A 21813-nucleotide genomic window follows, 5' to 3' on the forward strand; every position below is an offset into this window, starting at 1 on the left:
AAGGCCCTGGGTGACAAAGAGGTTGCAAGCCCTAACATCCTAAAGGTAAGGAGGGTTTAACATTTGGTAATGAAGCCCCCACTGAGTGATGAATGGGAGAGGTGGGACATGCGAATTGCAGGGAAACCTGACCTGGAAAGGAGGAAGTGAGGCCCAGAAGCTGAGGCTCCTAGGGATGAAAACAAGGTGACTTGTCTAAATAACTGCACCAATGCAATCAGTATTCCACTCAAATCTGCTGCTGTGTGAAAATGAGTGACTCAGCTATCTCTGAGTTCCTTGGGAAGCCTTTGTTCTTGTTTTAAGGCCAATCCTCATATTCTCTTGCATCAAAAAAAAAAAAAAAAAAAGAAAAGAAAGAAAGAAAAAGGAACTCTACTAGTAAAGTCACTGACATTAAGTTTTAGGGAATAAACTTTGCTTACAGATGTATTATTTCGCTCTGCTTACCTCCTTTCTCCAGCCAGGTTTCCTCAACTTTCTGCTTCTCTTCTTATCTAGAGCAATTTGACATCTTTCTACAAATTTGCATCTTGAATAGTGAGCTCTCTGAAATGTAGAGAGCGCCTGGGAAGGCACTTGAGCTAATTGTTGGCTGAGTCCAGTGGCGTCGGCAGAGTCACGTCCTGGAAACATACCTTGCCAGAGGCAGGTATGTTGTCAGCCTGACCTTTAGCTCAGGCACCAGGGGGTGGGTTTCATTACCTAAGTTCAGCCAGGTGCCAGGAATGGACGCAATTATCCAGGCTCATCCAGGAGTGACAATTACAAAGAAGCCACAAGAATGAAGAATTGCAGCTTGATCTTTAACCATGATTTCACATAATTTCCTTTGTCTTAAACTCTAGTAAAACTTTCTGGTATTATGCTGTATATAATAAACGTGCTGCACTAGCTCTGGGTCACTGTCTCTCCATCCAAGAACAGTGTCCCACCTGGTCCCAGCTTTCCCTACTGGCTCTGTGTCTGTCTCTTTCTTTTTCTCAATCCCCAGTCGCCCCTACTCAGGACTCGTCCACTCTCTAGCCGTGCTGGTCGCGGCCAAGAGAGAACACTCATACTGAAATATAAAATTTCCTGAATCAGCCAGTCATCTGCCTAAAAGACTGAAATTCTGGTGGGGAGGGCGAAGCGGGAACTTGCTGGAAGTTTGAATTTGGAAAGTGGCACTCCCCGTCCTGATTCTCAATTTCCATTTCTTCTCAGAGCGCAAATGTTTGTCCCATAGCTGGTTAAAAGTGGTTATGGACATAATCAAATATTAAATGGAAGATTCCAGAGAAAAAACTCTCCCTGAGGTAAAGGAAAACAGAACTTTGTGGTGAAAAAACAAAACAAAAGCCAACTTTCTTGTTTGGTCTTTCTGGCTAACTCCCAGAACCATTTTGCTTAGTATTTCTGATGGAGAGCCCACACCTGATACCTCTGAGAATGCTTCTCGGGTCACTGTGGATCCAGGGTTAAGCTACACAGTAAGACTGGGACAGTTTTACAGCCTCTTAAACTAACCAGTCCTGCACTGAAACCTTCCTTATCTACCATTCCTCTCCCTTCCTATACAGCCCGTCCTTAAGAATTTAAATCCAACCAGTTTTTCTCCTGCTCCAAGTTTGAAATGAAACTTTGACACATGCTAACAACCTAATTTATCTGAGCTGCTTGGCTTTAAACAGTGATTCAAGGTGTTAAACAAACTCAAGCGTCTGGAGGCTTTGCTAGAAATAAATGATAGATTTATTCAAAGGTCCCAGGGTTTGCAAACTGGAAACCAACTGGGCAATGCAGAGTGTTCCAGAGAAGAAAGACAAGCTGAGGGTGCTTCTAGTAAAAAGTACATTCTTTTAAAAAAAAATATGTTAAAGATTTCAGAGAGAGGAAGGGAGAGTGTGAGAGAGGCAGGAACGTCAATGACGGAGAGTCATTGATCTGTTGCGTCCTGCACGCCCCCTACTGGGGATGGAACCAGCAACCCACCGGTTCAAGGGTGCAGGCTCAACCACTGAGCCCGCGGGGGCAAAAGTACATTCTTGAGAAGAAACAGTCTGCATTCGGAGCCTCTGCGCTGGTCCCAGAGGGTGACCCTCCGGAAGACAGGTGGTTTGGATCATGGGTGTCAAGAGGTCTGGGTATCTGAACATCCTTTCCTCAGTCCTGGGGGGGGGGGGGGGGGGGGGGAGAAGGGGAGTAACCAGAGGGTTATCTGGAGGTTTGATGTGTATCGGGCATTGAGGCAGGACTGCAAAGTTCAAAAGTTTAAGTTCCTAGGATAGTTAAAACAAGAATAGAATCCTTTCCTCGCACCTCAACCTACTCGATGGACTAAAGCGACTACATTTTTTCTTTCTTCACCCTATCCCTCGGAGGGTAATCTAGGACAGGCGCGCTTACAAACACAAACAAGAGCCCCAACTCGGAGTCCCGTCTTTCAGCACCCCTTAAAGGTCTGTTGTGTCTTGCAGAGACCTTGTGGCAGCAACTGGCTTGATGGCTGTTTCTGTCCAGCTGCAGCCCTGATGGAAAACGCTGCCCAAAGCTCAGCGAGGCTGCCCTTGACTTACATCCCTTTTTTCTGGGAAGCGATGACCACCGCAGGAGCTGAGCTGGGAAGCAGACAAATGGCTCTTGGCGGCGTCCACAGCGGTTCCAAGGACCGCCGCTGACCGGAATCACACCCTGCAGTCCTCCCTCCTCCCGGGTGCAAGATGCCAGCAGAGAGAGCCCTGCACCAGCAGATTATCCGCAAGATGGGTGCGGGGGGTGCGGGGGAGGGTGGGGGGCTGTAAGAGAATCTCAGTCCCTGACGGAGTTACCCAAAGAGAGGGGGGAGGCCCGGAACTCCGAGGCCGGCCGACCCGGGACCCGCGGGCGGCGCAGGATGACTGGTTTATTTACTCGGTTGGCAGCGCCCGTCGCCGGCTGGAGCCCGGGGTGACATCACGGGCTGGAGCGCGGGTCACGTGGCCCGGGCCGCCCCGCCCCCGCCTGCCCCTCCTCCTCCCGCCGTCTCCGGAGCGCAGCGTCCGGCCGCCGCAGTTGCTCGGAGCTTTCGAGGACGCGCGCCGCCTGGGTCGGGTGGGCAGCCGGCGACGGGCAGCGAGGGGGCCGGAGCCGGAGCCGGAGAGGCCGAGGAGCAGCAGCCCCGCGTGGCGGCCGGAGCGACGCGCCGAGGGTCCCCGCAAACTTGAGCGGCGCTCGCGCCCCTGCCCGCGGCCGGAGCGATGAAGATGGTCGCGCCCTGGACGCGGTTCTACTCCAACAGCTGCTGCCTGTGCTGCCATGTGCGCACGGGCACCATCCTGCTCGGCGTCTCGTACCTGGTGAGCGCGGAGGGCCGTGGGGACGCGCGGGGCGCACCTGCGGGAAGAGGCGCCGGCGCCCCCGGCACCCCGCGGGGCCCCCGCCCGCGCCGCGCCGCGCTGCGCTGTTCAGGCCGCGAGTTGGCTCCTGGTTCGGCCTTCGGTTGGCTGATCCGAAGGCCAGACGCTAATCCGCCTCAAGTTACATTATTAGAAACTTAATCCTTGTCCGCGGCTGCCCCGGCTCGGCCAACCTGTGGCGGGTTCGGGTCGGGGCTGGGAGTTGGGGGGGCGTTTCGGGGTTCCCGGGTGGGCCGGGGCGCGCCCCAAAGCCCTGGGCACAGCGCGCGCTGCGGCCGCGGTTTCGGATGAAAGTGCACTTGGTGGCCGGAGACCTCGGGTCCTCTCCGAGGAGCACGTGTTTTCCGTCCTTTCTTCCCGGCACCCGGTGGGCTCCGTGTCCCCGCGGGTCTGGACGGCGCCGTGGGGTGACTGGGCACGTTAGTCCCCCGTGCGCCCAAGCTCTCTGCCCACACCTGGCCTCGGGCTGCGCGCGTTCGGGTCTGAGGTGGAATGGTTGAGGGTTCCTGTCGCTCCGTGGACGATTCCTCCCCTTCCTCCCCCCACTTCTGTTGCAAAGCCCTAGGAAGGGATTTCCTTGTGATTCACTGCCTTCCGATCAGCCCGGGGAAGCCATTTTACACCCATTTTTCTGCTTATCGACAGGTGATTCCCTACACCTTTCTTATCAGACCGCAGGCAAGTCTGGTTTCCTTCTTAAGGTTGGAACTTTTTAAAGATGCTGTTTGTGTGGGAGCAGCGGTCATCAGGGGCAGTGAGGGCACCTGAGGGCTCCTCCCAGTGCCTGCTCCAGGTGGGTGGTGGGCACCCCTAGGCTGCGCCAACGTGGAAGCTGGGTCCCGTTGCATTTCAGTTTCAAGTTTTGTGACGTCTTGATGGAGGGTTACACCTGAGCCGCTTTCCAAGTGAATACCACTGCGTCACGAGGAAATACCTTAAACGTGGTAGTAAGATAGCATATAGGACTTCATTAGTGAGAATACAATTTTCTTAAGTATCAGTGTTTCTTTTGGTTGAAAGGTATTCAGGTGTTTTTTTAAATATATAATTTGGGCATTATATGGAATTGTGTAGTTGTGCCATTTAAGCAAAACATTTTCTCCCCAGGACTATGGTCTTCTCTGTGCTATTTATAGTTTCAACTTCCCTTTAGTCAGTACCCAGGACACAATAGAACTTTTTGGCCTTGAAAGGTTTCAGCCAGGTCTTGGGTCTGTGGGGTTTACTATTGTTCAGTGCGAATGCAGATAGAACCTGTCTTGGCTCAACCCTAACTTTGCTAAAAAAAAAACCCAGGAAATCCTTTACAGAAATTTAAAACGACTGTAGAGCCAACAGAGAGGAGGAGACTTCAGACTATTTTGTGCTTTTATTGATAATCAAGACAGACTGTTTTATACAAATGACTTGTATCCTTGAAAACACTTAAAGCTGCAGACTTGCAAGTACATCAGTGAATGTGATTTGTAAAATCTAGGGCACCGCATTAGGCAAATGCACTTGGTGATGTGATCTATATGCAAAGGATAAATCTACTTGAGCCCATTGCTGGCGGTAAGCCAAGCAGACAGTATCCGAGTGCTAAGAGGAGGAGGACACGCTGCTCGCTTTCTCCACGGTGGAGATGCTCTTTGTGGAACGTGGTGGCTGGGGTGCAGGTCTTAGCATTTGGAAATCTATGGCCCTTGGAAAGGTTAGAGAACTTCCCCGCAGATGTAAGAATGCCACATTAGGGAAACCTTGTTAATGGGAAACCTGGCTTAAGTACTGGTAATCTTTATTAAAAGTATTTTTTTATTTCATAAAACACTTGAGACTTTTTTAAAAACAGTGAGAGTTTTCCTCATGCGTCTACATATAATTTGGTTATCTAAAACGTTGATTTACGTGAACAGTGTTAAGCCAGGGCCACGGAAGAACAAGGAACCTCTCCCTTCTTCCCCCACCGGCCGCTCCTCTCAACCAGCCACGTGGCTGGAATGCGATCAGTTATCAGGAAGGGGCAGGTTTTCAGGAAAAAAAGGGTGGGCTGATGGGAAGACATTCCAATAAGAGTCCCCTGGAAGGGTTCTTTCTTAAACTTATAAACCATTGCCAGGTAGGTAAAATGGACCTTATTCATGCATTTTCTAATTGTTTCCTACCACCACCATTTCTTAAAGTTCAGTGTGCCAGGGACTATGCTAGATTTGCATAAGCTTAATTTTTATGTAATCCTGGTGAAGTAATTATTTAGTTCCCATTTTTAAAATTTTTGTTTGTTTCTTTAGAGAGGGAGGGAAGAGGAAGAGAGAGAGAGAGAGAGAGAGAGAGAGAGAGAGAGAGAGAGAGAAGAGAAAGGAAGGAAGGAAGGAAGGAAGGAAGGAAGGAAGGAAGGAAGGAAGGAAGGAAGGAGAGAGAGAGAGAGAGAAAAAAAAGGAATTTTGATCGTTTGCCTCCTGCACCCACCCCTACTTCACAGGACCACGCTCCAACCAGCTGAGCCCCACCACTCAGGGCTCTTCCTCCCATTTTATAGATGAGAAAACCGAGGCCAGGAGAGCTCAGGTGGTTTACAGTAGGTCCCATGGTTGGTTGGTAGTCTGAGGAATGTTTGAGTCTATCCTGTTTTCACTGTTTTACTTTTTAAAAGTTGTGTGTGTGTCTTTTGTTTTTGCCTTGGAATGGTAAAGGTTTCCTTAGGTCCAGTAACAAAGCATATTGATTCAGGTATTTATATTAGAGATTTTTTAATTTGTCTGTTTTATTTCTTTCTTTTATTGAGGCATAACTCACACGTGGTGAAATCCACCGATGTTAAGGGTACAGTTCATTAAGCTGACCAATGCAGGCGCCTGTGTAACCCACATCCCTAGAGAACATTTCCAGAAAGTTCCCTTGTGTCTCTTCCCAGTTAATCCCTGCCACACACATCCCCACTCCACAGGCGAGTTTTACCTGTTCATGTAACTGGAATTAATACTGTATGTATTCTTTTGTACCTAGTTTTCTTTTCACTTAGACAGTGGTCGGCAAACTCCTTAGTCAGCAGAGCCAAATATCAACAGTACAACGATTGAAATTTCTTTTGAGAGCCAAATTTTTTAAACTTCTTCTAACGCCACTTCTTCAAAATAGACTCGCCCAGGCCGTGGTATTTTGTGGAAGAGCCACACTCAAGGGGCCAAAGAGCCGCATGTGGCTCGCGAGCCACGGTTTGCCGACCACTGACTTAGCATAACCACTTATGTTGTTGGAGTATATTTGGTAGCTTGTTCCTTTTTATCGCTGAGTATTATATTATTGTATGAATATACCGCAATTTGTTTATCCATTCGCCAGACAATGGACATTTGGATTGTTTCCAGTGTGGGGCTATTATGGATAAAGCTGCTCTGAATATTCTTGCACAAGACTTTGTGGATATATGTTTTTATCTAGATATGGAATTGCCGGTCATAGGCAAGTGTCAGCCAGTTTTCCAACACAGTTCTGCCATTTTACACTCCAACCAGCAGTGTATGAAGTTCCAGTTGCTCCACATCCTTGCCAGCATTTGGATGTTAGTCTTTAATTTTAGCCATTTGGGCGGGTATGTAGCGGCATCTCAGGGTGACTTTAGTTTGCATTTCCTCATGACAAATGATGTGGAAAGTTTATCTTTGGTTTATTGGCCAATCATGTATCTTCCTTTGTGAAGTGCTATTTATTGCCTATTTTGGAGGGTTTTGTCTTTTTTATTGATTTGTAAGAACTGTCAGTGTTCAAATCTGTAGAGAATTTTTATGAGTTTATCTGAGCCAAACTGAAGACAATTTCTGGGAAGCAAAATCTCAACGGATTGAGAAAATGTTCTGAAAAATGCAGTTTTACCACTTACTTTATACATCAGAATCAAAGGGGGAGGTGTATGGAGGCTGCCTCATGAAATCCATTGGTGATAGATTCAGGAGATGGGAGAAAGCAAAGCAGGGAAACTTTTGGGCTTGGATAAAAAGTAAAATGCATAGCCTGGCAGTGGCTGAGCATTGACCCATGAACCAGAAGGTTGAGGTGAAACCGAACAACCAATGGGTCCAGGCTGCCCATCACACTGAGCAGACAGGGTTGAATCATAGATGAGCGTTTATTCCAGTAATGCCGGCATTATGGGAAAGCAGCAGGTCATCCACGAAAGTCTGCTCTCCCTCTCCCCCATAAGCCAGATGCTTATATTGGGTAGAAGGACTAAGATTAAGTGGGAAAGTAGGGATTACAGGCTTGGGGAAGTGGGCACGGTATAATCACTCCAGGTTACAAGCCATGCGGGCTGGGGGAGAGGGGTGTCACAGGACCGGATCACGGACAGTGGGGCGCTGGGGGTTGTAAAGAGCTTGTTTCAGCCATTTCCACAGTGATAGGCAGCTGGGGAAAGAAGGATGGACTGCATGCTGATGTTAGCGCTCCTGTCCCAGAGCATGCAACTCTCAGCCAGGTTAGAATGTGCTTTCCCTGATCAGAACCGAACCAAACCATCATAGTTAACAGAGCATGGTTAATAGCTCTTATTTCATTTCTCATAACTAAGAGCTGGTCCCCAGGATTATATTTCTGCCCCTGACAGAGGTTCGATTCCTGGTCAGGGCACATGCCCGGGTACCCGGCAGAATCCCCCATAGGGGGTGTGCAGGAGGCAGCTGATTGATGATTCTCATCTCTCTCCCTTCCTCTCTGAAAACAATAAAAACATACTTTTTTTTTTTTAAATGTAGGTGGGTACAGGATAGTTAACAGTCAACAATTAACACAGTAACAATAATGAAGGGATTTGTGGTCTCCCCTGTGGTGCTTTGTGGGGAGCGGGGAGGAAAGGAAATTACTTTTTTGTTATTCTAAAGGCTTGTTATCAGGTATGTTATCCTAAATGCAAAAAGACAACAAACAGACTCAGTTAAGGGGAAGATTGACTTTTGTTCAGGAAAAATACTGTCCTAGGACATGATCACCTGCTCCCCCAACTGCTTTTAGCCAGAAACGGTCCTGGTAGTTAAAAGCTTCAGTCTTTGATACCAGGCATGGGTCATCCTTTGTGCATATTATCCGTTTTATCATCATCCAGGCGTGTGCTTCTTAAATCCTCATTCTGAGACCGGCTAGTGAGCCAGGACAAGTGTCATAGGGAAACTTGAGACCAATAGTGGAACAGCAGTTTGCAGCCACCTCGTAAATCCTGTCTTCCCAAAGCCAGGGACACTTAAGAGTAAATGGTTTGCACGTCTCCTCCCCAGCCACCCTACCCCGGGCGTCAGGGACAGGAATCTCATTAGTGCCATTTGCCAGCCTTGCTCCAGGACAAATGAAAATAAACCTCATTTTGGTACATCAGCATAAAGCTGAATGTTCTGTTGAAACCTGCCCTGAGACCTGCCCTGAGATTCCCACCTGCAAGAGAGAGAGAAAGGCCTCCAGACAAAGGACCCAGCGGGTGCTCTCCTTCCCAGGAGCTGGCCCAAGCCCCCCTCTCCCCCCTCTTCCGCCCTCCTCCTCCTTCCCCCACCGGCATGCATCCCCTAAACTCTGAGGGGGGCCCCACAGGCTGGCAGCCAGGGCAGCAAAGGGCACCAGCCGTCAGCAGTTCCTCCCAGACAGACCAAACCCCCTGAACCTGTGCCCAAGGCCCCCTCTCTCTGACTTCTCAGCCAAAGCAGCCAGCCTGCGCTCAGTCCCCAGCCCTTCCTAGTTTCACGCCCCCGGCTTTCACAAACGTCCTCTGAACTTCACCTGGACTCGTGTTGTGAACTTTTTCCTGCACGAAGTCAAGAACCCACACCTACTGCTGGCCCTAGGCAGACCCACTCAGGGCCAACTCCCCTGGTAACAACACCAGGATATGTTTTTATATATATTTTTATTTTTTTTTATTGATTTGAGAGAGAGAGGAAGAGAGGGAGGGAAAGAGAGAGAAAGAAGGGAACATTGATCAGTTGCCTCTGGGACACTCGACAGTGGAATAGAACCCAAAACCTGGGCATGTGCCCTGACTGGGAATTGAAACCACCACCTTCTGGTGTTCGGGACGACCCTCCAATCAGCGAATGCGGAGCCACACCAGCCCGGGCTTATCCAAGTGTATTTTAGGAACTTAGTCATTCAGCAAAAACATACTAAACGCCTCCTTGTGCCAGATACTATTCATAGGGTAGTTGGCCTTCTATCAGATGATAAAGGATGAAAGCTCGGAGTAGCTGGTCTCATCGGCTTTATGACCTGGCCTTTCAGATAATCAACTCGTTCACTTTGAAGGGCACAGCTTGCTTGTGTGCCCGAGCCTGATAGGGTCTCTGTATATCCCGGGAAGCTCTGGTACAATAACTATTGATTTTTTTTTTTTTTTTGTCTGGACAGTAAAACTGACATCTTGTATTTGTCGAGTGATTGATGGTTGTTTTCAGTGGGTTTTCACATTTGTTCTCATTTAGGCCGCAAAGCCGCCCTGGGGACACGGTCACAGGAGATGGGAATATAGGCTCATGAAAGATGAATAGTTTCTTTCCAGCTGTCAGTCTGGAACTAGGTCTGTAAGTCCAGGGTAGACTATGGACTAACTATCATAGTACTTATGCCCTCCTTGTTGTCTAGTGTTTCCCATACTACAGAAGCTTGTAAAAGACTGAAATACTAGGCTAAAGTTTGGACATTACTTGGTAGGTATTGGGGAGGCCTTGAAGAACTATCCACGGGGTGATAGAGTAAGAGCAGTTTTTAAGGAAGATTCAGAGGGCAGGCTGTTTGAGGTCGCTGGGAAACGGGAAAGGGTATGCCCCAGTCCTCCAGCTGTGAGATACCCCAGGCGCTAGTCTTTCCAGCACAGTCTTTCATTTGCTAATGGTGCAAAGGCTAGGGATGGGAATTGTTACTCCTTAGCCAACGATCCAAGTCTCTCTTGCTAGCCAGACTTTTTTGATCTGCATTCAGAAATTGCATAAATTTGAATAGTGAGGGCTACCGGATGTGTGGGATATCTCCAATAAGCCCTTTATAAAAGTACAGCCTCCCCCGCCTGCACCTCTCCTCGACCTAGTATAAAGGATCCAGGGCAGCTCTATAAAATATTGGCTAGTGAAGATTTCAGTGGTATTTAATTTTAATATCTTTTTATATTTTGATGCACATTATAGTAGATATTCATCAGAAATTTTTGAAGACCTGACCAACGTGGTTCAGTTGGTTGGAGCATCGTCCCGTACACCAAAAGGTGGCGGGTTCGACCCCCAGTCAGGGCACATACCCAGGTTGTGGGTTCTATTCCCCCATCAGGATGTGTGCAGGAGGCAGCCGATGATGTTTCTCTTTCTCCCACTCTTTAAAATTAATTAAAAAATTTAAAAAGGGACATTTTAAGGATGGGCTGGCCAAGAAATAAAGATTGCCATCAAAGCTGTCTTATTAACCATTCGTATGCCATCAAGCGTCTATGGACGCAAGCGGCGGACCTTTTTAAATTAAATTCAAAATATCGCGGCAGTTGACTGGTTAATATTACTCTCCCTGGTCCCCACTTTAAGTATATCTCACTTAACTCCTAAAGCATCACGTATTGACGTGGTTCACATGTACTTTGCACTAGGTTGTGCATTATGTTTAACTAGATGGGCAGTGTATTTGTTTTGTCCGCTTACTTTGAATCTTCGCCAGGAAGGAAGAGGCCACACTTCGTTCTCCCTTGCCACCCCCCCACCCGCTTTGGTCAGATGTATCATTTTGTTCACAAAGAGATAATGGAAATAGTGTGTGAGCCTTAGCCGCCTCACTCCTGCTTTCTCCTCCCTCCCAGCTCCAGGGGCTCTTGCTAAGGGTTCTTGAAGAGCTGTCAAATGGCTAACCCATTTTTCTTAAAGCAAAGTACAAGTTAAGCAAAGGTCACACGTCTTCCATTGTTCTTACACTCTTAGAGGTTTAGCGTTGCCTCTTCGCAGTTGCAAGGAAAAGTTATGTGGGGGCCAAAAAATGTTTGAATGAATGCAATTTCAAAATATCAGCAAAAATAAGTGTGAGCTCATTTCTTTCATTAACCTTGAGCTGCTGGAATTATAAGGCTCCTTGGTTCCAGAGGGCAGAGATGGTGAAGCAGTAATACTTGGCACATAGTAGGCACTCACATTTGTGTTGACCAACAGCAGAAGGCTGAAGGGTTGCAAAAATGGAGGCATTGTAGGTTGGGGGGAAAAGAAGCACTTACAGGGTCACCCAGGGAAGACCGGATGGGATGCATCAGAATTAGGCCCTGTCTTAAGTGAGCCCTCAGCCTTCCTGGACCGGAGATGGGATCCTGTATTTAGTTTTGTTTTTTAATATATTTTTTTATTGATTTCAGAGCGGAAGGGAGAGGGGGAGAGAGAGAGAGCAACATGAATGATGAGAGAGAATCATTGATCCGGCTGCCTCCTGCATGCCCCCCCACTGGGGATTGAGCCTGCAACCTGGGCACGTGCCTTGACCAGGAATCGAACCGTGACTTCGGAGAGTATAATGGCATCCCAGCCTGAGAGTGAAGATCAGAACCCAGCCCAGTCCGTCCAGAGATACTGCGGTCGCTGCTGCTGGGCGGCACGTCCGTTTCATCTCGCTGGCCAGCCTCCTGTCGCCGTGAGTGCGGCTGTCCAGAGCACTCCCTGGGAAGGAATTCTGAGCCTGCTGACAGGTGGCTGGTTGGCAGGGTCAGCCAGGGCCTGTGAATGCAATGTGGTGACTTCTTGGGAGGAGCCTGAGTTACTGGAAAGACCGTGGGTGATATCTGTCATCAAAGGACCCAGGATCAAGCCCATAATCCTGGACCATAATATGTGCTTGATCAGGCTTTCTCTGAAGTCCGAGAGTCTCCATCTATAGAGTGGTGTCATAGAGGAGGAAAAACTGCGTCAGTGATATAAAGTGGTACGTGTATATAAAGTGGTACGTGTAGTGCTTTCTTCATCACCCAGGAGGAAGACATGCTAAAAGGATGGTGGTTGTGGGCTACAGGTCAATCCAAGGGCTTTGTTGAATATTAAAATTTTGCCTGTTGAAATGGGGTTCTAATAAAAGGTACAGCTTCCATTTTACTGCTTTATCTTTTTCCCTCAGTATTTAACTTAGAGACTGCCGTATTGGCTGTAATTATACTCTAACTCAAAGTTAGATTATAGCTCTATCTCTGAATTAGATTATAATTAGCAGAGTGGCTCATGTTTATGCTTTTGTTTCCTTGGACTTTCTCTTAACTTTTAATTCTTTTTTTTTTTAAAAAAAAAACATTTTATTGACTTTTTTACAGAGAGGACGGGAGAGGGATAGAGAGTTAGAAACATCGATGAGAGAGGAACATTGATCAGCTGCCTCCTGCACACCTCCTACTGGGGATGTGCCTGCAACCAAGGTACATGCCCTTGTCTGGAATCGAACCTGGGACCCTTGAGTCCACAGGCCGACGCTCTATTCATTGAGCCAAACTGGGTAGGGCTTAACTTTTAATTCTTAGTCACTTAGTCTGATATCCTAAAATGAATTGTGCTGTAATCTTTGTCTCTCAGGATTTCCAAAAGTCTCTTTCTGTTAAAAAAAGTAATTTCCCTGTGAAGTCTTCCTCACTAGCGTAGACAGTAGCATAGCAGAATTCCCTTTCAGCCAGTGTATTTGACTCTCTTCCCCACTAGACCATAGGCTACCTCTAGGGGTTTGCCATAAGAATGTGATGCTTAACATAATGCCAGGCATATATTGGTTGCCTAGTAGATAGTTTTTAAAAATATATATATATTTTATTGATTTTTTTTACAGAGAAGAAGGGAGAGGGGTGGAGAGTTAGAAACATCGATGAGAGAGGAACATCCATCAGCTGCCTCCTGCACACCTCCTACTGGGGATGTGCCTGCAACCAAGGTACATGCCCTTGACCCGGAATCGAACCTGGGACCTTTCAGTCCGCAGGCCGACGCTCTTTCCACTGAGCCAAACTGGGTAGGGCCCTAGTAGATAATTTTTGAATGAATTAATGTATTAGAATTTACTTGGCTGTTGACGTGTGTTTACCTCACTGGACTATTAATCCGTGGGGGACAAGGACCAGGTCTTACTCATTTTTGTGCAACCCGGTTTTAAGTAGAGTGTTGGACACGGTAGGCGTCCTGCTTCCTGTGTTCAGGACATTGTATTTGAAAACTGAAGAAGTGATTTGAGGCGCAGTGTGATCTCTTTCTCCACTAAGGATTTTGGTAGCTTCAGATAGGGTTCTGGCATCTGGGCGTCTCCTTCATCCGAGCTCAGGACTCAGAGGGTGCACAAGTGGGCTGTGTCTCTCTCTGTAGCCTCCTCCACGTGTGGTTCACACCTTCCTTCCTTGGTTGTGTCCCTCAGGGTCTCAGTGGCAGAGCCCCGGGAATCCTGCCCTCCACCCCCAGCCAGCAGGCCGCGCGCTCCAGGTTTGGGCCCCCTGGCCCAGCAGGCTGTCAGGGGTGCTGCTCAAGCCTTTGCTGTCGTCATCTTTTCTGGAAATCAACAGGTGCCCCAGGGGTGTTGCTGCCTCGTCTAGGATCTCGCTTCCCGCCCCATAACTCTTCACTTCCTGGTTAGTTCTCTAAAGCCTTCTCACAGGCATTTGCTTATATATCATCCAGATTTCCTAGTTGTCCTCAGCAAACCTAGTTCATGTCATTGGAAGTGGCAGATCCCTTTATTGTTATTGTTATTCTCTTTTACTCCGACATTTCTCCCCTGTTATGCCTATTTCCAAGTTTTGACTAAAATGCCAGCCAGATTTGTTCATGGGTCATCTTCTTATCACTATTGTTTCTCTGTAGAGAGTCAGGTTTAATAATAATTTCCTATAACATTTTAATAATAAGATTCTGTCATATATTTAATAATAATAATTTGTAATATATTTTGTAGTAAAGCTTAAAATATCTTTGAAGCTTTAAATATTTTTTTTCCGGACTCTGAAAACAGACACTCTGGAAAATATGGAAAGGTATAGTGATAATTAAAGGTACAAGTCATCTACAAACCTACCACCTGGTTTATAACATTGTATGTTTTAGTGTTTTTAGTCTTGTTATTTATGCATCTGAGCATATTCCAAATATTTAATAAATAGTACAGTTCTAATCACAGAACATTTTAAGACGGCAGTTTTCATTGGACATTAGAGTACTGTGAACATTTTTCTCGTTGTTAGTGTTTTTTTGGATATGATTTTTTGATGCTTAGTTAGGATTCTGTTGTTTGGTTGTGATATTATTTAGCCATTCTCCTACTTTTGTTTCAAGTTTCATACTAGATAAGTCTGCAGAAATCATTTTTGGACACAACTTTCTGTGCCAGTTTCTGATTATTGTGTCATCACTCTCAGTGTGGGTTTGAGTGTTAAGTTTCTTTTATTGAGGCTTTGAAAAGGGGATAATTACGTTTTACAATTTCAGTGGTGCAGATTCAAGCTGGAAGTCTCACTGTTCATCTAGGATCTGATATGACAGGAGTGAAGTGCACTTTGGATTCCTGGAGGGTGTACGAGGGACTAAATAAATGCCGCTTAAAGTAATTGGGAGGAATTTGAATGGAGTTACATATGGAAGTAATCACTGTCAAGGACAAGGAAAAAATATGTGATGCCCCGGGAACACTTTGTAAACAGAATAGGAACAGTTTGTACACAACCCACCAAAACAGACGAAGCAAGACCAAATGTACGTGAGCACTGACTGAACGAGAAAATAAATATGCCCTCTCTTGCTTTTCCATGTAGATTAGCTGTGGCCATTACATAATCGGCTGCTGGCGGGTCTAACCATCTTCTTGGTTCTCATTTGTGGTGACCTTTCATTCTTAGAACTGATGATTGGGTAATTTTCATTTTCTCTCTTTTGGGAAGTGCTTCTTACCCAGTGTTTGTGGTGTTTTCATTTCTAATTGACCTTTTCCATCTGACCGTGTTCAGTTGTTTCCATGGCTATTCTTGCCCCCGCCCACTTCCTTGCACAGACCTAGGTCCTCCTGGGTCACCTGATCACCCTGCTGCATTTCACATCACCCATGGTGGTCAAATTCCATCCAACAATTGGGGTGTTGCATAATTATATGTTAAATATGTGTCAACATACACCTTCTATTATGAAATACTCTGTGATTAAAAGAGCACAGTGGTGAGTCATTTGTGCCATGACCTTACCATCATATCTTAATTTTTTTTTAATTAATATATTTTTATTGATTTCAGGGAGGAAGGGGGAGAGAGAGAGAAAGAGAGAGAAACATCAATGATGAGAGAGAATCATGGATCGGCTGCCTCCTGCATGCCCCTTACCGGGGATTGAGCCCGCAACCTGCGCATGTGCCCTTGACTGGAATCGAACCTGGGACCCTTCAGTCTGCACGCCGATACTCTATCCACGGAGCTAAACCAGCTAGGGCCATCACATCTTAATTTTATGTCTTTTTTCTCTGGACTGTCTCATGAACAAGGGCACCTGGAAGGGGGCATGGACCAGGACTGTCATCTATGGCTTGTGAGCACAGAGAAAAGGGCCATTGGGCTAGCGCAGTGGTCGGCAAACTCATTAGTCCACAGAGCCAAATATCAACAGTACAACGATTGAAATTTCTTTGGAGAGCCACATTTTTGAAACTTAAACTTCTTCTAACGCCACTTCTTCAAAATAGACTCGCCCAGGCCGTGGTATTTTGTGGAAGAGCCACACTCAAGGGGCCAAAGGAGCCGCATGTGGCTCGCGAGCCGCAGTTTGCCGACCACTGGGCTAGAGGAACAGCAGCCAATGATGGTTAATGGAGCAGCTAGGGCATAGCCAGGTGTAGGAACCGGGGCCCCCTCTGGAGTGAGAAGAACACACCAACCAGTAGTCAGGAATGATGTGATGTGTTCAGGACTGGGAGGAGGGCAGGAATGCACCCGAGGCTAAGTAGAGCGGGAGGAGGCAGGCCTGGGGACCAACGGATGAACACAGAGGATCAGAGGCCAGATGGACTTGGACGCCTGCAAGTACCTTTCAACATGCTGTATCTGAAACCAGCCTCGTCAGAGTCCTTCCTGTGATCTTCCTTGTTTCTGACAATGACAAGATGTCTCTGGTCGCCCAGGCTTGCAATCTGACAGTCTTGGTTGCTTCCCTTTGTCTTTGTATCTAGTCACTTTTCAAGTCTCTGGAAATTCCACCTCCATGTGAACGAGCCTCGGGTTCAAACCGTGGCTCTTCCACACACGGGACCTAACGTAGTCCCTTAACCTTTCAAGCCCGCGGGTAAGATCACAATTAGAGGTGAGTAGGTACCACCTTAGCAGCTCTTGGCCAGACTTTTTATTTTATTTTAATATATTTTATTGATTTTTTTTACAGAGAGGAAGGGAGAGGGATAGAGAGTTAGAAACATTGATGAGAGAGAACCATCGATCAGCTGCCTCCTGCACACCCCCTATTGGGGATGTGCCCACAACCAAGGTACATGCCCTTGACCGGAATCGAACCTGGGACCCTTCAGTCCGCAGCCCGACGCTCTATCCACTGAGCCAAACTGGTCAGGGCTCGGCCAGACTATTCCAGTGGCTTCCAGATGGGTTTCCTCATCCATGCGAGCCTCCCGGTCTCCTCCTGGTCTCATAGAGCTTGAACTTCTAATGACATAGCCCTGATCATGGCAGATCGCACCTCAGAAACCTTTAGGCATCTTCATTAACGATGCGACCGCGTTCCTGTCCTGGTGTGGAGGACCCTCTTCCATGTGCAGCTTGCATTTCCAGTCTCACCCCCTCACCGTTCCGTCCCTGTACTGCGCTCCAACCAGATTGGACCACTTGCTGTCCCAGTGGCCTTCCTCCTCTGTGAGCCTGTTCTGGAGCATGCCTCCGAGGTCCCAAACCTTCTCTTCTTCCGGGCCCTGTCCAAACACTGCCCCGCCTGCACCTCCCAGCGACCCCTCTCAGCCACAGGCTTCAGCGGCGTCTTCCTCGGAGCTTCGCCTCCTTCTCTGAATTTTTGTCGTGCCTGCTGCTTCCTGCTTCGTGTTATTTGGCTCCGTGACTCGTTTAACTTCTTGTTCTCAGTCCTGGAGAGTTCTTCCTAAGCGCTGAGCGAATGCCTGGTCTGTGGTAGGCAATGAGGAAATGTATGACAAGTAAGCCCGGCAGGGGCATAGGAACACGCTGGTGAGGGGGTGACAGGTTCCTTGGAAGGGAGAGGACAGGGAAGCCCCGCTGCATAACCCCGGCTCAGGAGAGCTGATGCCAGCCAATACCTTTATATGGTTCTTGCTGAGGTGTGAAGAGGGAAGGGAAGGGCCCTGGTCGGGTAGCTCAGTTGGTGAGAGTGCCATCCCCTAGATGCCTAAGTTGTGGGTTCGAGCCCTGGCCAGGGCACATACAAGAATCAACCAATGAATGCATGAATAAGGGGAACAACAAATGGATTAGGGGGGAAAAGGAGATAAGGGAACTCATTGGAGGGGCTATTATATGCCAGTCACCCTCGGGCAAGGCTTTTTACCCTAAATTTTGCATTTGAAGGCCCATCAGATCACAGTCTTCCTCAATGTTCTCCTCTGGTGTCTTGTTACACTTACTATACAACCCATCTCCACACCCAGCCCTGTGGGATGCCCAGGTCTGGACCTTCTGAGACTAGACAAACCTTTCCACTTCCTCACTTTTCCTTCTTCTCTTCCCCTCCCTATTCCACCCCTTCAACGCACGTCTTTCCTTTTCAGCCGTAAAGCTGACCTCATTGTGATAAGAGCAGATACGTGGCCTTTGTGTGGCGCTTGACTGTTTCAAAACACGTTTTAGGTTGTTTCATCTGATCTTATTTCAGCCCGTAAACTCTGGACTGCCTTCCAAAGATAAAGAGTATAAAGGGAGTGAGATGCTGAGAAGACGTGACAGTTTATCAAAGAACATCTTCTTCACATGTCATGTGCCCGTTGTGGGGCTGGCTTGTACCCTCCCACCGAGCCTTGGATATGTTCTGGAAAGTTTTATTTAACTAGAGTTTGGCTAATCACAGTGTATTTCAAATGTGCTGGTAAAGTTTTTGGGGTCTTTGCTGTGAAACAAGAAACTTGGCGCTCCAATACACACTGTGGGAAGGGTGATTGTGGGAGAGGGGTAGGAGGGAGTTTGCTTCTCACTTTGCACCCTTTTATCCTAAAAAAAAAAACTTTAGCCACATGCTTGTAGTATCTATTTACATTAGTGATCTATGTGTACTCCCGGAAATCGCTCTTCTCGTTTTTGTAATGGTATTTTTCAGAAAGCAGTTAGATCAATTTGGGAGGTAGAGGAAGAAAATAAAATAATTGTAAACCCTACAATAATGCTGGCCGTTTGGGATCGCCACTTAAACATGGGTTCCAAGTGGATGGACGTTTTGTAAAACAAATGACCGATTTGAACCGCTTCTGTAAATAAGTGGTTCTAAATAGGACTTCTATGGTAGGTAATGCTGTAGTTAGTAAAAGAATTTTCTCTCTGTATGAAGATCATTCATCTCTTCCTTTGGCAAGAGCGAAACAGAGAGGTCGATCATGAGTTTCTAAACCCAGGAATAAGGAGGAATAACAACCGGCCTCAGCCCGCGCCTCAGCTGACCGCCAGAGCCTGCAGCATGGGCCGCTGGGAAGAATGGAGGAACTAGAAATGCAGACGGTGAATGGTCATAATTTTGCAGTTGGTTGGATGGAGGGGATAAGGAAGATGTAAACCCAAAGATCCAAAGATAATCAGGTTTCAAATACGGCTGGAGACTAAGAGTTTAGGTTTTAGAATTGAAATTCCTGGATTCATATCCCATTTCTACATTTGTTTGCTGCCTGATCTTGGGCAATGTTCTTTTCTTTCTCCTCCCCCTCCCCCCTCCTCCTCCCTCTCCCCCCTCCTCCTCCTCCTCCTCCATCTCCTCCTCCTCCTCCTCCTCCTCCTCCTCCTCCTCCTCCTCCTTCTTCTCCCCCTCCTCCCCTCCTCCCCCTCCCCTCCTTCTCCTCCTGACATTTTTTCCATTGGTTTTATGGTTTTCTCTCAGATGAGCTGAGTTTGAAGTGCCCAAGGGAGACGCATTCTGCAATGCCTAGGAGACAAGCGTGGGCCTGGGACAGAGAGGGGCTCGTGCGCTGCTGTGGGATCAAGGATCCTGGCTCTGCCACTGAGCGTGGCATCCCTTTCTGACACTTTCCCACCTCTCCCAACTCTGCCTGAGCTTGTGAAGAAGGTCTCACCACCTGCAAACACCCGCTCCTGAGCATGGACGTGGCTCAGAGCTGAAGGCCTGGTTTGCTTTTCCAGCCACCGGCTGCCGCGTCTGCTTGTGCTGGTGGTTTGCTTGTGCTGGTGGTTCGCTGCTCCAGGATGCGGGCTGAGCGGGCAGTGAGGTGCAGCCCAGCTGTCGTCCGGGCACGGGGGGTCTCTATTGAAGTTAAATTCCACGAGGTCCGTATACTTGTTGTTGATCGGACTGTATGCGGGGAATGTTACTTACGTGTTTTTCTTTTCTGATTGCGTGTAGATCATCAATGCCGTGGTGCTGCTGATTCTGTTGAGCTCCCTGGCGTACCCCAACCAGCATCACTTTCCAAGTTCGGAGCTGGGAGGTGACTTGGAGTTCATGGATGATGCCAGTAAGTACCATCAGGTGGCAAGTGTGGATATCTTGGTATTTTCAAGGCCAGGGAATCAGGCTTCCAGTTCTTCCTATTATAAATCACAGGTATTGATTTGTGGGCCCATTTGAACTGATACTTAACTTCCCATTGTTACACATCAAAGCGGTAAGTATTCGTGCACTGCCCTGTGTGTTCTCAGTGTAGGAGTCTAAAGAAGGACTCTTTTTCCTGTTTTCATCCTACGTTAACTTGCCCCTTTTAAAAATGTAAATTGCTTTGTCATCATCTTTTTACCCTGGCCTTTTGGTCTTTTAGGGAGGAGGGGGCGGATAAAGATAAATGGCCGGATGGAAGGTTAAAAGGCTAATGCCGGTCTTATTGTGTCTTCTATTGTTTTAGTATTTTCCTTTCTTCCAGGAGGTGATCATTCTCCATCTGGAAACCATGTTGGTAGTTACTTGGTGGATTTGGGGCCTTTTTCTGATAAATAGAAACATAAGCCAGTCCCCCAGCCCTAAGGTCACAGAAATCTGAATATTTTATAATCATAGTCACGCGGTGTCCTTGCTGTGCCTAACCCCAGACAAAAGGTCATGCAAATTTATTTCTCATTGGCTTTGAGAAAGACATTTGGGGGCAAAAGGTTGCTGGGCAAAGTAAGGGGAAGGAAGAGTGGCTCAAGATGCAGTTTTAGAGCCTGGGAGTATCTGTTGACCGTAAACAAATAGCCGGCTCTTTCTCCAGACTTTAGGTTCCGCAGGGCCATGGCTGACCCAGGGCAACCTGCCAGCAGGTGGTAGCCTGGCTCTCTGCTCTCTCTCTGGGCCCCTCGCTGGCTGAACTGCACTAACGAGGGCAAGGGAGCTTTGTTTTTTGTTTGTTTGTTCGTTTTTTAAAAAATATATTTTATTGATTTTTTTTTTTTTTTTTTTTTTACAGAGAGGAAGTGGGAGGGATAGAGAGTTAGAAACATCGATGAGAGAGAAACATCCATCAGCTGCCTCCTGCACGCCCCCCACTGGGGATGTGCCCTCAACCAAGGTACATGCCCTTGACTGGAATCGAACCTGGGACCCCTCAGTCCGCAGGCCAATGCTCTGTCCACTGAGCCAAACCGGTTAGGGCAAGGTGGAAATTTTAAATCTTTGCATGATTTTGTGAGATTTAGTTCCGGAGTGACTCCCCCTCCCCTCCCCCTGCCCCCCGAATAGGATATGCAATTCTTACTAAGATGATTATTTTTGCCATATTAATATTTTATATTAACAAAGGTGATTAATTGTCTTATTTTTGGAATAATGCCTTGACTTTGCTTGCTTGTTTATCTAAGTCTTTTAAGACCTCTGAGGTTGTCAGAATATCCTATGATAGGCCGACCTCCATAAAATTATCTTCTTCATTATAAAATATGACTGCACAGAATTTGGAAACCATAAAAGTAGACAAAGAAGAAAAGAACTTCTGCCTGAGTTTAAGTTTCAGAGATTTCGGTACATTCTAAGAGGCTTTTGCACATAATAATTGCTTATTGATGCCCAACTCTTTTTATAACCTTGTGCAAGTTATCTTTTTTCTCTAAAATGAAGCTGTAATAATTGTACCTACCTTTTAAGGTTGCCATAAGGATTAAATGAAATAACAGTGCCTAGTTCACTGAGGAGAATGGGAAAAGAGGAAGTAGACCACGTACATTCCACTATGCTCAAAGCTTTATGCAGGAAAAAAACAAAAACGAGAATGACACGCTCGTTGCTTCACATGCAAAGGGCAGCACTGGAATGGGTGTGTGTAACTGGAGACTTTCCCTTTGCATTTAAGGCATTTAAATGCAATTCATGTTTAT

At 47.1% G+C, this 21813-nt stretch overlaps 1 protein-coding gene across 2 annotated transcripts in view; it reads left to right on the forward strand.

Moving 5' to 3' along the window:
- The first annotated feature begins 2994 nt into the window (after positions 1-2994).
- LAPTM4B (lysosomal protein transmembrane 4 beta) overlaps positions 2995-21813 on the forward strand; it is a 35155-nt gene continuing 16336 nt past the window's right edge. For both annotated transcript variants that reach the window (XM_079796495.1, XM_079796496.1), the window contains exons 1-2: positions 2995-3317; positions 19874-19985. In XM_079796495.1, coding sequence (XP_079652621.1) covers positions 3219-3317; positions 19874-19985 — 211 coding nt within the window. In that variant the 5' untranslated portion in view covers positions 2995-3218. The remainder of the gene's footprint in view (positions 3318-19873; positions 19986-21813) is intronic.

The sequence above is a fragment of the Cnephaeus nilssonii genome, assembly GCF_951640355.1.
Source record: "Cnephaeus nilssonii genome assembly, chromosome: 18".
Classification (NCBI taxonomy): Eukaryota; Metazoa; Chordata; class Mammalia; order Chiroptera; family Vespertilionidae; genus Cnephaeus; species Cnephaeus nilssonii.